Source organism: Lates calcarifer, linkage group LG19 (genome assembly GCF_001640805.2).
Source record: "Lates calcarifer isolate ASB-BC8 linkage group LG19, TLL_Latcal_v3, whole genome shotgun sequence".
Taxonomy (NCBI): Eukaryota; Metazoa; Chordata; class Actinopteri; family Centropomidae; genus Lates; species Lates calcarifer.
This window is the reverse complement of record NC_066851.1, coordinates 13091332-13108947: the sequence shown is the minus strand read 5'-3', so window position 1 is coordinate 13108947 and position 17616 is coordinate 13091332. Positions and strand designations below refer to the sequence as shown.

General features: G+C 42.8%; 1 protein-coding gene and 1 long non-coding RNA gene across 2 annotated transcripts; one reads left to right on the top strand and one right to left on the bottom strand.

Annotated features, from left to right (window-relative positions):
* Window positions 1–602: 602 nt before the first annotated feature.
* LOC127143620 (uncharacterized) lies at window positions 603–12662 on the bottom strand. Its single transcript, XR_007815188.1, has 4 exons — window positions 12553–12662; window positions 8756–8913; window positions 8462–8557; window positions 603–2263 (listed from the first exon to the last, which is right to left on the bottom strand). It is a non-coding gene; the product is annotated as an uncharacterized LOC127143620 (long non-coding RNA).
* Window positions 12663–12697: 35 nt separating this feature from the next.
* On the top strand, window positions 12698–16354 carry sox11a (SRY-box transcription factor 11a). Its single transcript, XM_018683988.2, has one exon. The coding sequence runs from the start codon at window positions 13337–13339 to the stop codon at window positions 14447–14449; it is 1113 nt and encodes a 370-aa protein (XP_018539504.1). The 5' UTR covers window positions 12698–13336; the 3' UTR covers window positions 14450–16354.
* Window positions 16355–17616: the final 1262 nt, after the last annotated feature.

Sequence of the window (17616 nt, the reverse complement as noted above, 5' to 3'; positions counted from 1 at the left end):
AGGAATATGTTGGTGTGAGACTTGCTTCTTCTTAATGTCAGTGTAAATGAGAGATTACTGGCCTTTAACAGCAGCAAAGAGGGAGGACATTATTTTCCTCTCGCCGTCTAATTTGGTTCTTGCTCGGAGGGGACTGCAAGGCCAGCAAAGGTTAGGTCTCGGCAATGGCGTGTGTATAAGTGTGTGTGTCTGCGCAAACGCTGGCAAATGTGTGTCAGTGTGTGGCTGAGCGTCTCAGTAGAGGTTACAGGTCCGCAAGTGGATATAATTAGAAACTTCCGTGCGGCTTTTAGAAAAATAGTCAGTTTCCCCTTGCTTGTTTTCCTTTCACCATTTATCTCTCTCCTCTGGTGACACGATCAGGGAGTTAACCGCCATGTCCATCTTTGTGTCTCAACTTGCCCCCGTTTTTCTCTGGCGGTGTAAAATCTCACATCCTGTTCCCCATCAGCCAAGTAAAACAGTCAGACTGGATAAAACTCATGGAGGGGAATCCCTAGAATCAGCATGCATGAAGCTTCACAGATCCTCATCCCTTTTTTAGAAAGAAGGCTCGTTAGAGCGATGAAGAGAGATGAAACAAGTGCCTAGCAGTTGTTTAGTCATCATTTAATTACTTAAACTTATATATATCAACAAAGAAATTCAAACAGTAACAAATTCTAGGACACATTTTGACACCACTTTCTGCTTAAATTAGCCATTTCCTCAGGTCATGTGTCTGAAGTTAAGTAGTAGTTTGGGAACAGTCTATTTCATACATCATCACTGTAATCTCTTAGATGTGAAGATACTGTACATCAGGTCACTCCTGTCGACATGAAAGCCCAGTACATTTAGGAATGACAGTTATTAGTCGAAAGCTGTTGGCAGACAACTAAGAGAGAATTCTCCAGTGCCTTTCATCCTCCTACAGTCTGCTATAAATAATGGCAGGTTACTAAGGATAGGCTGAGTGACTCATACACCTTTTTTCTGCCACAGACCTGCCTTTTCTCCTATAGCTGTCACAGTGAGCTTAGCACACACGCACACACACGCTTTCCCACATTCAAAGAAGCATGTATAGCGTCACACTGTTTTCTGCTGTCTGAACCACAAGTGTGGGCTGCACTACAGTAGATATAGAGTAACAGTTAACTGGTGACTCCCGTCGATGTCTAATATACCCTCTGATCCACACACAGAGGATGTTTTCTCTCCCCTCCTTAGCTTTATATTGCTCCCTTAATACAGCTAATTAAACATTTTAATCAAGGATAGCACAGTATTGATCTCTATCCATGCTAAGAGGGGGGGTTAGTGTTAACTATACTACTCTGATTATTCCTGCTCCACTAGAGCTGTCACTCACCCTCCCAACGAGCCCATCAACTCTCCCTCCTGCCACTGTCAAGACAGCCGACCAGTAAAAACAATGAGTTGAAGCCATCCCGGACTTATAATTAATCTCTTGTCGACTTCTATTGACACGTCCACTCTTTGATTAAATAATTACCTAAGTGCCATAAGCCTCAGTGATTGAGTCATAATCCTGAATAAGCTGTAACCAACTATGGTCACCTCCTTCGCTACGATTAGCTCATCGTTTGCTCGGCTGCCAGAGCAGCAGCCCCCCCCCCATCTGTTATGATCTGGTTCCGTGACAGCAGTTTTGGGTTTTGGGTGTTTACGGGAGCCTGGTAACAGGTTCTCATTTAGACTCGTTGTGCAGTTAGATGGAGTGTGTATCTGTGCACAGGTAGAGACATGTGCACACGCATATGCCGGCAGTATGCAAATGCATTCACACGCATGTCTGCACATTCTGACAAGTCGAGTTTTCATATTATACTACTGCTTAAACCCACCCACAACAACAACACACACTTCCCTTCAGCACACGCACTCACAAACACACATGCGTGTCTTTGCCCACCTGCCCACCCAGCACTCCCACACCTCTCACATAAACAGCCTGGCATCTGTCACAGGAGGGGGGGGGGCTCCACATACACACACAAGCAAACACAAACACACCCAGACACACAAACACAGCCCTGTTGTCTGCAGCGAGTGTACCCCTTTGACCCTTTGACAGGTACACGGAGGATCTCAAAGTGAGAGGAGAAGCCTCAGAGCAGGTCTACAAGTCAGAGATGTGCCCTCTCCATAGGTAGCTGTCGAACTCCTCAGGGCTCCAGGGGACGGCTGTGCCTCTCCCAGGAAGCCATAACTCTCCTCTCAGGAAGTGAGGTGTGTCTGGAGCGTTATCTACATCTGTCTGGGAGAGGAGCAGGAGGACAAGAGGTCAGACAAGAATGGGACCACTTATATCATGTTTTATGTATGACGTGTGGCATGTGTTTGAATATTTACATGTGTCTGAAGGTGATGCAAATAGAGAGGGAAAAAGAGGGAGGAAGTTCAGAGAACTGTGATTCCTTTGTCAACAAAGTCTCTCTGTAAACAGTTGAGCATGATGCAATTCCAGAGCTAAACCAGTAACACCCTCAGTGCATATTATCAATTGATCAGAGCTCCACCTGCATATATAAGGTGTTCGAAATCAGTGATCAACTCCCTCTTCAGTATTCAATTAACTATGTTCTTAGAATTGATGTTTTACTCCATCAGACCTGATAAACAGATTTTAAGAAATATTTTCACATTTTGTTGCAGCAGGTCATTTAAGTATTTTTCCATCTTATCATATCCTTTAACAACAGCTGTGACCTTCAAATGTGATCATTGATTTCAACACTCAACACTCCTTCTTTCCCATTCCTGATGGTTTCTCAAATTCCCTCTGGTCCTAGGTATGTCAAACCACCCCTGAAATAACACGTTAGAGGAATATAAATGATCAGCCCCCACAAAGTCGAGTTAAAAGCTTTGGGGGTGATCCATGTGAACTCTTTGAACACTCCCAGGCATATAATTAAAAGGTAGTTTCTAATTTCTATGAGAGTAAATTAGCGCCCCAGCTTCATTGTTAAATCATGGCTGGTGGCACGTAGCCTGGGGAGATGGATTGAATGGATCAGAGAGGGTTGGACAGTCACTGGATAATTTTGACAATGGGGTTCAGGGGTATCATCCATCACTCAAGCGCTTACATGAAAGTTTTGACAGGTAGAGGTCATGGCAATGTGGCAGGAGCCAACAGAGATGGATGCCTTTAATTTGGGTAATGAAGAGTTAACCATCTTGGGAGAGCAAGAAGAGCGATTAAATGGGAGAGCCATCCGCCATTAAAAGAAAGTCTTATTTAATTCCTCCAACCCTAATGAAAGACATCGAAACACAATCCTTGATTGACAATGAGGCCCCAGCTGTAATTCCCTGCAGACAGTTCACTTAAGTTCCCTCCCTTGTTAATCTCAAATATAATGAATTGCAAAACTAAGGTTAAATGTGGCAGCGTGAATTCATTATCACTAATACATTAGACCATAAGATGATTTACAGTGCGGTCTCTCTCTTATTTTCATTAACGGTGAATGGCTTTGATTTAGCTGAGATTCCAGCTGGCCTGTTCATCTGCGCCATCAATCTCACCGACTTGGTCATTGTCCTCTTTTATATCTGACCTCTTCACTTGAGAATGGCGCAAAGAATGAAAATATGTAGGAGAAGACAACCTGGTGAAAAAATTATTATTCTGCTTTTTAGTGTGAGTACAAGACCCCTCTTTATCGCTTCCTGGGAAATTATATTCATCCTGAGCTGTCATTCAACTTCATCCTTGACCCTGGTCTTATTGTTGCAGGCTTAATGGTGGTGCTTTCACCAAGATAACGGTTAATGCACCACTGTCTACTGAGCAAAGGCCTGCAAAGACTATCTACCACTAAAACACCAGGGACCCTATCTGCATACTGAGCTGATAGTTATATGGATATTCAAAATGCATGTACATGTTCCCCCATCATTCATTAACCAAAAGAAAGGTATCTGAAATGCATGTGTCTTTCCAAGGTATAATTCTAATACATCAACCACAGAGTATATTGAACATGGCATAACATTGTGGGCACTTTGTGGTTTGGGCAACACTCCCTGTCTATTCATATTAATGCTCGGAGGAATGTCATACATAAATCAGCCTATTAAGGTTATACACCCGCAAGCAACATGGCGTATGCCCAATTTGCGTGACGGAAAATTGCATATATGCATTGACTTCCTGTATCACCATTTGCCTTGCTGATATGTGAAATCGGTGTACGGTGTTACATTTGCACCTATGCATGCGAGTGTCAGTCTTACAGGTGCGAGCGAGCACGTGTGCACGCCACCACTCGCTAAATTCCACATAACTGCTGTGCATAAATGTGACAAATTGTAACAGTAGCACTAAGTAGGAGTTTCTGCAGCTACGGTGACTGACAGGAAGGTTATGGGCTCCTAATGACAGGGTTTTAAAGCTATAGCTGCTGCTAATTGGGGTGACATGTCCGTCCCGTGTCCCCCCAAGACATGTCTAGCTACCAGGGATTAGCCATGATTAAGGTACTGGTCCTTCCTAGTGCTTTAAGACCTCTCAGCAGTATTTATCCGCAATGGTCAGATTACTCCAGTGATGGACAGATAGAGATCACACAGGTCGAGATATATCTAGACAGTTAGTTTGAAGCCTATTATAGCCACCTTCGATAGCATGGCTTTGAAAGTTACAAATATCACGAGGCGTGAACTGAGATGGGTGCTGTATATGTTGCAGACAGAAAGCCAGTGGTTTATTTATGCAATCGGCTTGTTATATAAAAGTAGTTCAAAAATAATGCCTCCGGATATTTCACATTTCTCGTTAAAAGAAAAATGGAGGCAGCTCTTACACAAAACACAATTACAGAGTGTAAAATCATTATGTTCTGTTGGCAAACAATTTAGTCTAGCATCACACTAAGCATGCTATAATGGTTCTCAACAATTAACAAGACACTAATTATGTGTTGCTTCCTCTACAGGTTTATCGGGAACTCTGTTTTATGAGCTTCCGTTTCTTCTTCAAATACTTTCATGGTAAAACTGCTTATTACTTGATATTGATATGAAAGTACAATCACAATTCTTTATGCAACAGTTACACTGATCTTCAGGGGAATAAAAACTCCTGAAGTGAGAAATGAGAAACAAGTTTCCGCCTGAAAGTCACCAACAAGAATTCACAGCGCTGATAAAGAGTCATAGAGTGAACCATATAAAGGACTAAACATGAAGCATGAATATTTATTGAATGTCAATTTTTTATTGCTATACTTTTAAACCAGGAAAAACTCTGGGCACCAACTGTGAGCCTCTTGGGTCATTATACGGCTAAACACTGGCTATGGCCACAGTAAACGCATTTCCAAGGAAAACACATTTGCGTTAAAACTAGTCCTGTTAGTCGGGGTTTGAAATGATCAAAAGTGCTAAGCCTCATTTTCCTTTCCTTGTTAGCCCAGTGCCTGTTCCAGGGGAACCTCTCATGTGTTTTCATTTGTGAAGAAGGCTGTGAATTTAAAGGGAGCAGGAAACTCTACCTTGTTAAAATGAATTGTCATGTATGCTTGACAGACACTTATAATGAGATTAGTGTAGGGACATATCAAAGAGGAAATGTTGGAAATAAGAGAAGAGCTAATCCGCTCACACTTTTATGACTAAATTCGTTCCTTCCATGCTTCCTTGAAACTTTGCTTTCCTGTTCATTATCTGAATTGTCTTACGGCTCTCATCTTGTAATCCTGAGCTCCTCTACTGACACTGGGACTCGGTTTAAAAAGAACCCATGAGACCGGAATAATAAATGGGAGATTTTGTGTTGACAATATCAGATTTATATTAATATTATATATGCAGGTATAAAGCCTGCTTCATTTTTTGAACGAGGTAAATTACTTCCCCACATTAACATAATCAGTAAAGAAAATCACACACATGTATTAACATAATCAGCGTCTAATCATGGCACTATATGCAATCAAGGGTGAGAGGTAGTGACTATTGACACATACAACAATATCTAACACTTGACTCGAAGCGCTGCATATTTTTATAATAATCAAGAACTTCCAAAAGCCAGATCTTTAACTCGTTCACCTAACGCAGATGCCTCAAAGGATTCTGATGAAAGCACCGAGCTTCGCCACACCTGAGTTGGTGTGTGACTGTGATCTGACACACTCATTACCAAACCTTCTGTTATTGATTTCTAGATAGTTGTTAAACACTCTCCCATGCACACAGCTTAGCCTTTCCATATCCCTGAGTCTCCTCCAATGACCTTTACTGTTAAGATGGAGATAGCTCTCAGTGCATACAGAGGGATGTGGAGGATTTGCAAAAGAGGACATTTATGAAAATCTTTCTTGAAGCCTGTCTAAGAAATCCTTAAGAGACATGAAGGAAAGGGCAGTGAGTCAGTATATGGAGGGGACATACTGAGGCTCTGATATGGATGGAATGCTGGGGGAAAATACCAGTCTATATGTGCATATGTAATGCAAAGTAAAAAGGAAGTCACAGGACTCTATTGAAGTTTCCTCCTTTTCTGTGGCACCATTGGTCTCTCCAGACATACACTCAGAACATAAATATATTTGAGGAGAACTTCACTTGTGATTCAGCCGGTGTATAAAGGTTGATATTGAAATGACCTTCTCTATAGACTTTAGTTGGTATTTAAAGGAGTTCAAATCTACATACAAGACAATACGTGCTCTAATGCCAGTTCTCATTTTTAATGTCAAAAATGAATGAATGAATGTGATGAATGTGATGAATGAGGGTGGAAAACAGCCTAAAGGCTATTCTATCTGATTTTAGAAAGATGCGCAACATCACCAGATTTGGCCTCACAAATAGAAAAAAAAAATGTTTTCATTCTGGCCCGCATGATTATGATTATGTTTACAAAGTTGCACAGTGTTTACTTGGAGTGTTTTATCGTCACACAGGAATGACAGCCTCTTTTACATCTTTTTTTTTTCTTTTCAGACTTGCTGGTTTTTGACTGAATGAAGCTGCCGCGGGTACAACTAATTTCGCTTCACTTTTAGGTGGTTATTTGTCACTATATGTGGTTTGAGGGATTGATTTTCTCCCTTCCACTACATTGATGAAACCCCTGCCGGAGGTTCCTCTGGGAATTCATCTTGCGCTGATAACTTTGAGCTATCTTATCTGTTCACTGTTCAAACAAGAGTGAATGCTCAGATTTGCTTCAGGTGTTTGTCTCTCCACGGGTCCATTTCTTCTTGTTTTTGTTTTCAAGGTTAAAGCCTGATTGATGCGGCTGATTTTCGCAACGCTGTTTTTGTCCAGCCATGTTGAAGCTTGTGACTAAATCCCTTTCATTCATTTGTTGGAAAAGGTAACACACAAGGGATGCTTGACAAGTAAGCCACAGTATTCTTGCATTGGTTAGAATTATATATACACTCTTTGTATTAGGTTTGGTTTCAACAGACCTGTCGCTGCCCAATCATTATTATAGTATGAGACAGTTTACAGTTATCAATTAACCTTAAATATCAATAAAATGAATATGAGGGAGCCATCAGGAGAAAAATAAAAGATTCCCTGACTTTAATTCTGGGTTATCCTACCTACTAATTATAAAACCTTAAGGACCTAACACAATGTTGCCTGGGATTTGTCCATGGGGCATGGATTCTCAATTTGTCATGCTGCTTTGAACTGTCACTATTCGACTAGTGGTGCAAAGATCATAAACCAGTAAAACTTCAGAGCACAGGATGCGACTGAGGGTGACTAAGCACAGCGGAGGCCCCCTCACCAGTCCCTACACAGACTGGCTTGTAGTCAACACTATCTTATCTTGTGATGGGCGGCAAGTCTGGGCTGGCCGGCAAGAGAAGCAGGGAAGCAGCGTGGCTTCAGCTGGGAAAAGTCCCACACTTCTTAGATCAACTGCCTGGGTGAAACGTGATCAACAGATTTATTTCTCCAAGACTGATGGTGTTTTGGCTTTATGTTTGACTGCAGCAAGTAAATTATATTGATGAACTATTCAACTGCTGAACACCAACTGTAAACTCCTCATTTTGTTACTTTCTTCTGGTAATGATGTGTAGTTTTCATCTAGCTTGTATTAACGTGGCAATAACTTTATGTCGGATTGTCATACATTATGTTTTCACAAACATGTGTATGTTTTCCCTCGCTCCCTTCCACTGGTCTCCATCAGTATGAGAGAGAGCAAGACCTGACCTGCAGCCATACAATCCATCAGCATTAGTCCTACACAGTCTCCAGACTAAACACACTCTCATTACAGTGGCTGTGAGCGCCTGGAGGGCTCTTCCTCCACACAAGTTTATTAACACAAGGCACAATGTACAATACAAAACTAGGTACACTGGACCCTTACAGTAAACACTGCTTCGATGCTGCTGGTTTGTAATTAAAGGATTTAGATGGCCGGAGCTTATGGGGAATGACATGGCAATATGATTACTGTAGAACGTACTGTAGTGCATAAGCCACAGTTTCTCCAGGATGATGTCATCGCCTTTGGGCTAGAGTGGATCCCTGTTGCTTTGTGCAGCAGCGTCTTTAGAAAAGTCTGTGAAGAGAGAGAGAGGAAAAGACAGGAACTGAGACAGGAAACTCTTCATGCTTCCTTACAGAATTCAAACAGTTGTCACCTGTACAGACACTGGTTAAATGTAGCCAGCTAATAAAAAATCTAATTCACGTATCTCGCGTTCCTGAGCGCAATAATTGCCTCCGTCGCAGAGTGCTCAGTTACAAATTTACTTACACCCTCGCCGGTCCTCGTGGCTCACGTTGGCTACGCTCAAAGTTTATAGTCTCCCTCTGGGGTTTAATGCATGCTGGAGTGGTTGGTCGAGTATTTACTGTTGAGACTGTCGAATTTGGTTTTATCATCAGTGGTGAAGGCAGTACAAAGAACTTAACCTAAGAAAAAGGAGTATTATCATCAAAATGTAATTAAAGTATCAAGATTAAACAACTGATTATGTTAAATTTTAGTATTACATTATTATCTATACTCTACTATATTATTAATATTGTTGAATTAACATGCAAACTGCCCTTAAATTATGCAGCTACTTGTTCAGCTACTTAATTACTATACTGTAGCTGGAAATAGACAGTAAATGTTTTGGACTATTAACTGTAATATTTGCCTCTGAGATGAAGTGGAAAAGAAGTATGAAGTAACATGAACAGGAAATACTCGAGTAAAGGTTCTTCAGTTCTGTATTTCAGTACAGAACTTGGGTAAACATAGTAATTATTTACTTCCCACCTCTTTGTATTATAAAAATAAAGGATTGTTACCTACTTAGAAATCGGTTCTCATTTCAGTGCACTAGATGTAAGGATTGAATTCAGAATAATGTTTGCTCCTTTTAAATAAGGAGAGGGCTGTTGCAAGTACAAGTGTACACAAAGTACCAGCAGCTAAGGCCTCTGATTGTATTTGCGTGTCCCTGCGACAAACATTCCAGAACAGTACTCAAGCATCAGCTGTTTACATTCACGACAAGATACTCCAGTCTCAAGTATCCGCTAAGCATCAGACCTTGAGAGACAGAGACCACATCAAGGAGGTCAACAAAGAACCTGACACCCCGGAGATACATTTGCATTGAGTCGAGAATGTAAAGCAACAACGAGGCATAAAATGGCCTTGGAGGCACCAAACACTTGTGGTGAGACAACAACCTCCAAACTGCTGCGAGATCCTCCTCATTGTCAAAAAGCTCCTCTTATCTTCAGAGAGAGAGAAAGAGAGAGGAAGACAGAGCGTGATCTTTGAGGAATGAGACCATAGCGACAGGCAGCCAGCGAGACGAATCCAGCTGCAGCTGACATAGCTCGTTTTAGTATCATCTCACAAGTTAAGACAACGAAATGGGTTGCAGTAACCGGCGACGAACGCACAAACCATAAATCTTCGCATGCATGAGCTGATATTAGGTTTCACCTCCAGCAACAGCCTGGATAGAAGGGACTTTAAGTCTGTATGGAATGAAACAGGGGTGGATTTACCTTATGCTACTTGCAAACTGATGGAACTTGTTTCGTAAATTCTATGCATAGCACCAGATTACCATTAAGTGACTCCACTCTATGGGCTAGAAAAACACCAATTCACTGCGTGGCAATAAACATTGTAACCTGAGTACACAGGATACTCAAGAACGTGTCTGTCAAGTGAAAAGTTAATTTGCGTTTTTATGTGCTACCAAAAGACCCCCCAACTCCCCCCTTTTCCCTTTCCTCACCACCCGCTTATAGCCACCCAACCCCCCCCCTCACCCACACCTTACCCCATTGTGAAGCCATCAGATAGTGGCTTCCAGAAGTCCACACCTGTCTCAGGGCTATGCAGTGGAGATGGATCCATGCATTTTGAGCATCAGATAGCCTCTAGCCAGGGTTAGTATTGATCTAACGCTTCACTGGCCCTTTGTGAGAGCAGCAGCTGCTTTGGGGGGCTTTTAGATAAGCAATGCAAAGGGAATTGTTTCTCCTGAAACCCTCTTTCAGTGTTTGTACATGAAAACCATCACTTAATTCAACACTCCATCGCTCTGGAATAAAATGTCCTCTCCCTTGACATGAAAAGCAGCAAATAAGCATTAAAACATCTGCCTTTGGGGTATTGGGAAGCGCACTGTATTAGAAATCACACAGTGATAATGCAGCTCTCCCGGATTTTCACTGTTTAATCATATGTAATCTCTAGAGTGAAAATGAAATGAAAACACAACATGTTTCAGTATCCCACAATTCTCTCTTTCTCTCTCTCTCTCCCCTTCACTCTGATCACCAGTCACTGAATCAGGCAGCCGATGGTGGGGTGAGAGGCGGGGAAGGTGGGTGGGGGTGGGGGGTATATTACTGGTGCATCTGTGTGTGAGGCAGGCATGGCGATGAGACCCTCCCTAAGATGACTCATAGGCTGTATGGGCTGACACCAGCACCTCATTCACAGCCAATAATGAGCCATGCTAATGAGCAGGACAGCCACCCTGCATGCTCATCATTAAGCAGTCTTGTGATTCATGTCCAGCATGAAACCATCATATAAAACAGATAAGGCTGGCTGGAGCGGGCTAGGATGTTATGAATAGACAAAAATATAAAAAAGGTTCAAGCACTAAACTGAAGGTAACAGCTATCACTTAATATGATATGACTGATCAATATTCTTTAAATGTTTTGTTAAGGGATAAGTACCTTTTAGGCAAATCAGGACAGAATAGCACACAGTAATTTAGCTTATTTCCCCCCTAAGTAGAATATCACACTTTGATGTGCTGCATTACAAGGACAATTTTCTAGAATTCCACACAGATATGCAGCGAATATGTGCTTGCAAATTGTACCTATATGTGATACTATGCTATCAGTTGATTTGAAATAACCTCTTCTACTCATGTCTGCACTGATCTGAGGATCAAATACCATTCAAATGAATCCATCACAAAAAAAAAACACGCTGACAGTAAAACATGCATGTGCACGCGCCAACCTCCTGAGACTCCTGCTCCAACACATATATCTGATAAGGCTTAATCAGCACGGGCTGGTCATGATAAAGCATTTCAGCCCTATCTCTGTCTGAGAGAGCGAGAGAGAGAGACGCAGACAGAGGGCTGCCTCTCTTCTCTGAGGATGCAAAGGCAAGGTCTCTCAGTGTTTCTCTCCCTCAAGCTGCCTCGGTCTCCTTAGCCCTGTCTCCTCTCCCCCTTGTGCGCCTCTTTTTTCTCTTTCTGTCTCCCTGCTATCCCCTCCCTGCCTTCCTGGCTGCCTCCCCTCTGTATCAGTGGAGACACTTCTTAAGCCCCAGCTGGGGAAAATACGGTGGCTGGGTGGGGGGAGGGTTTCAAAAGGGTAAGTGATTGCCCTCTAGGGGACGAAGCAGAGAGAAGGAGAGAGACAGAGAGAGAGAGAGAGAGAGGGGGAAAAAAAGCAGGACGCCTTATCGCCCCAGCCTCCAATAGCACTGCTGGCTACCACCCAGAGTCGGGGGGGGGGGGGTACAGGAGACGCCAACTAGATACTACACTGCCTCTTGACACAGCAAACTCAGCAGGGAGCCTTCCATCCATGCCTGGCTGTATGGGCTCAATTGCAAGGCTGCACAACCCAAATGTTGCCATCTGAATGAGTGTTATTGGTTTGACTTCATGATTTATCCAATTATATAAGGAATCATAACCTGTTATTTTTTCTGGGTTTTATATGTAAATTTAATGTTATCACAATTTAACAGATTACTTGTGTGTATGCATGATTGTTTGCTTAGGGCAAAACCCTTATCAATAAGGGTCTATGGGAGGGTGCAGATGTGTTTTGGGAGCTCACACAGTATAAACAAGATCTATAACGCAGACTGTACTACTGACCTATTTCCTTCATTCAAATGCGGACATGGAAACAAACAGGAAAGAAACCATGCCAGAGAGGAAAGAAAAAAATATGTGATAACACGTGGCCACTCAGACATCAGTGTGAAATGCGTGAGGTTATACTGAAGTTAATGATAGCATCGAGTCTTCCTTCCTCTAAAGCCATTACCAGCTGCTAAAATGTATCCTTCTACAGCAGGGCAGGCAGTCAGGCAGGCGGGCGCACCGACGCATCCAGGCGCCTGCAACAGTGTCCAAGCGCCACCTTCAGTATCCAACCTAAGACAGGAGAGAGAGGGAGAAAGAGAGAGAGAGAAGGGGGGAAAAAGCAAATAATCACACAGCCTACATCTTCTCCTCCAGACCCATCTGCAAAAGGGTGGATGTCTGCCTGGAGAATAGCCGCTTCTGTTACGTGTTTTCTTAAAATAAGGAAATAAGGTTTTTTTTTTTAGTCTTATGTGCGCTTTGGATGCGTGATGTTCATCTCAGGAGCGCATAGTGCTAACTGTGTGTTTAATATGCCTGTCTCGCCCGGCGTGTTGCCCCAGACACTGTGTTACCACAAATCCCCACCTCCACTCCAATGAGAGCTCGGGAGGGGAGGAATAAAAGGGTTAAGGGGAGTCTTGGATGGAGTCTGCTGGGCGGAGTGGAAGGGACGTGATTGGACGGCCGCGCGTGACGCAGGGGACATGAAAAAGCTGATAACTAGTTAAGAAGGCAGTTTGTAACTCTGGAAAAAGAGTGCAGAGCTTGAGACACACATTTACGCAGAGGACGTGGACGAACTACCGCCACCACCGCCGCCTCCCCCCTTTTACCCCACCACCGGCGCAGAGACGAGCGAGCTTTAGCAGGTCTTGGGGCAGTGTGGGGCTGTTAGACACTGCAGCGTCCGGGGGTAAACAAGAAAAAGAAAACCGCAAAAGTGACTTGGGAACGGAGGGACAATGGTGCAGCACACAGACAACAGCGAGACGGACGGGAGCATGTCCAGGGAGGCTACCGATTCGGAGGAGAGTGAATTTATGGCATGCAGTCCCGTGGCGATAAACCCGGACTGGTGCAAGACAGCGACCGGTCACATCAAGAGACCCATGAACGCGTTTATGGTCTGGTCCAAAATCGAGAGGAGAAAGATCATGGAGCAGTCGCCGGACATGCACAACGCGGAGATTTCCAAGCGCCTGGGGAAGAGGTGGAAGATGCTCAAGGACAGCGAAAAGATCCCGTTTATCAGAGAAGCCGAGAGGCTGCGGCTAAAACACATGGCCGACTACCCCGACTACAAGTACAGACCCAAGAAAAAACCAAAGCTCGACAGTTCGAAATCATCAGCACCGTCTCCGGAGAAGTGCGGTAAAATAGCAAAGACTCCCAGCAAGAAGTGCTCAAAGATAAAGACTAAGAGCGGCTCCAAGTCCTCTCACGGCTACGGGGAGGACTGCGTGTTTCCCAGCTTAAAAGTTACAAAGACTGTGAAAAGTGAGCTCACCGACGAGGACGACGACGACGACTACGAGGACGACTACCGGATGGGGATTAAGCCAGGGGACGAGGAGCGCCTGAGGCCGTACAATGTAGCCAAAGTTCCCGCGAGCCCAACTTTGAGCTCCTCGGCCGAGTCCGAGGGGACGAGCATGTACGAAGAAGTGCGGAACAACAACAACAGACTGTTTTACAATATCAAAAACATTACAAAGCAGAGCACATTGCACGCTGCTTCCGTCTCACCAGCATCCTCCAGGTCGGTCTCCACATCCTCCTCCTCCTCCTCTTCCTCCTCCTCCAGCAGCAGCTCCTCTTCTTCCGGCGAGGACGCGGACGATTTGCTGTTTGACTTTAGTTTAAATTTCGCCCCCAGCGCCCCGGGGTCGGAGCTGGGCAACCCCAATTCAGGAAACCTCTCCCTGTCTCTTGTGGATAAGGACCTGGACTCTTTCAGCGAGGGCAGCCTGGGCTCTCACTTTGAATTCCCAGACTATTGCACGCCAGAACTCAGTGAGATGATTGCCGGGGACTGGCTGGAGGCGAACTTTTCCGACCTGGTCTTCACATACTGAATTGAGAGCGAGAGAGAGAGGAGGGAGGGAAAAAAAAGTTGCTCTAGTAATAACAGAGAAGGGAGAAATGAAATTATATATGTGTCCTGGTCAAGTTGTCCCTAGCCCTGCCCTCCTATGGGTTTTTTTTTCCCCCTGAAGGGTCCTGGAGGGAGGTGGAGGACCAGGGAGGCGAGGTGAGGTTTGAGGAATGAGATGCTTATGAAGCTGGTAGCAAAAAAGAGAAAAAAAACAGCAAAGTCTGCAGACGTTTTTTTCTGGCAGCATGACAGGGTTTTATGGATTTTTTTCCCCCCCCGTAGGTCTGCATTTACTGTTCAGCTTAAACGGACCACAAAAGGGAAAAATAACGTTGAACTTCTATGCATCTTATCCTCTTAAAAACAAACAAAAAAACTGCAGGGAGCTGAAAACGGACTGTGGACTGACTCAAAGCAAATCTGTGAACTGACAATTGTTCAGGATGTTACTTTACAACGGTTTATGTAATTTCTAAATGCCGCAAAATGTTTGTTTGTTTTTTTTGTAACTGATTCCGTTTACCTCCTGGTTTGGAAAAATTTAAGCAGCCTAAACCTCTGCAGAGTACAGGTGTGGAGGAAACATTTTGATACATAACAGACCTCATCTTTTTAAAAGAAAAGTAAGATATTTTCAGGCATATTTTTGTACAGTTAAAAGGGAATGTTCTTACTGTGCTTTCAGTGAGTTTCAGGCACTTCTTCCCTTTATCATTTGTTTTTAGCATGCAAGGGAGTCCTGGTTTTAAGGATTAAGTTAAATTAAAACTTGCATCAAAAATGCCTTGTGATTTTAAACTAGGTTTTGTACAGTTGTAGAGCAGATTTGTTGAGTATTTGTAGACGATACAATGGCATCATGGGGAACACATACCTCAGAGCTGGAACTAGTTTCAAGATTGTATATGTACTGTAATATAGTAAAGTTAGGAGTTTATGTATATCATACTCGTGATATGTGGATGGGTCCCAATCGCAGGTGTGAAACTGGATTTTGGTATTTTTTATGGCACATACTGTTTTTCCCCCCTCTCATTTTTTTGTGCAATATATACTCTTAAGATACAGACCATCAACAATTGTAGCAAGTGATGGAAAAACAGACTTGTGCACTGTCAACATCATTTCATGTTATGATGCTGAAAGCCTGTCCAGGCAGAAAAATAAACAAATCAGCTGGAACTGATACAAAACAATTTAATATGGCCTCCTGGTGTGATGCATACTATAGCAACAGATAAATATCACAATTTGAATGTTATTTGACACAAAACGATTGGATAATGGTCATATCTGACACCAAAAAACAGTTTGAATCTGACTGAAAATTAGGGAAACAAGAGTTCTGCAAAAGGGGCATAGTCTGGTAGAGTGGTGGTCTGGCATTAGTTTGACAAGCAAGCAAAAAAGAACATTCCATAGTCCTGTTTCATGAAATGAAACTTTATTTTAAAACTGAAGACTGCCTTCTTTTTTTAAAACATTAACCATAAACCTGTATTTTTTATTTCTTGCACTTAAAAAAGCAGATATTGTTTATTTTTATGTGGGTCTTACATATGAAGTCTGTTTGATAAAAGGTTTTGGAATATGACCTAATTATATGCCAAGACGTTTTGTTGGAAGTTCTAGGCAGTAGTTACTTCACATTCCAAGTGTGAATCTGTCTTTGACTCATCTTTTAATAAATAAGTACCTACCACCATCGACTGTCCTTTCAGTTTGTGAATATATGTACACAAATGTGTTATTTGTTGCGTTTGAAAAGGATGTGATGACAGAATGATGCCTATTTTGTATGTAGGCGGATACTCTGAAATGGATGGGCTCAAACTAACATGTGAATTCACATTTAATAAAAAGGAAAAAAAGGAAAACTTGTAAACTGCAGTGTTGAGGTGCTTTACTGTTTCAAATGTGCTGTTTTTTCTCTTCCCCCCCAACACCCCGCTTAAAAACGGACACTGCAGCTTTAAGAAATTGAATTGCCCGCTTGCTTGTGCCGCGTGATGTGATTGGTGGTCCCCTTGGAGACAGGGAGCTGGAAACAGGAGCCGGCTCCTCTCAGTGTGTGGGAGCAGCTCTCAGTCTGTCTGGCTTCCATTCAGAAAAGTAGCACTCTGTCCGGCACAGAGCGGCTTGAGAGCTGTGTGTAAATGTGACATATGTTCACTCGGGGATAAACAATGGCAGTTATTCCAGGCAGACACTCTTTAATCTCTGGAAATTATGGGGGGACTTTTACAGAAACACAATTCTTATGTGAAAGTAAACTCATAAGGGCCAAAGTCCACCAATCCTTCATAATGTCAGTAGTAAATGTGTATACAGTAAGGGGATCAGGGGTTAGTAGGTCAGTGTGGATAGTAAAGATGGTTTAAAATAATCATTCCAGTGGTTCGTCAGTTGCAGTCCTTGTGTACCACAGCTCTTGTGCTTGATTTTCACCTGGAATTTCAGATAAATCAAAGTTAATAGCTGGTAGGATAGAAAACCAGCAGGGATGTGGGTCACATCTACAGATAACCATAAACACATGTGTAAATCAGAGGATTTAGTGTACGCCTTGCATACACTGCTATAATTGTGATATTACTTGAGTGTGCATCACCAGTGCTGACTATGTTATGGCTCAGACTGGTACAGTAGCTACACTCAGAGCTGTAGCTACTGTATGTTAGTCCCTGATGTGCCAGTTGCTTATTATAAACACTGAAAACAGTAGTGCAATCTTACTCAGCCATATATGATGTCATATAAAATACAATTAGTATGACAAAATGTATGCAATATGTAAAAACATTAATTAAAGTGATTACATCTTGTATCCTGTGTGTCTCTGGAGGAGCAGAGATGCAGCCTTTTGTCTCCTCTGAGGCCTGGTTAGAGAGACCCACCTTTAACAGATCATATGTAAAGAACCACAGGCCTTGGGCCACTGAGAGATTTGTGTTCATTACAGCAATAGAATCTAATGATGAATATTTGCCATGCATGACTGCACAGGTACAAGCCCCCCCATTAAGTCAGTTTGCAAATCTGTAATAAAACATTTATCTAGCTATTACTTTACCTGACCTATTGGTCAAAGTTGCTAATGGGTTCCAGGGCTATTCCCAATAGAATCTCAACATTGATTTTGTGTTC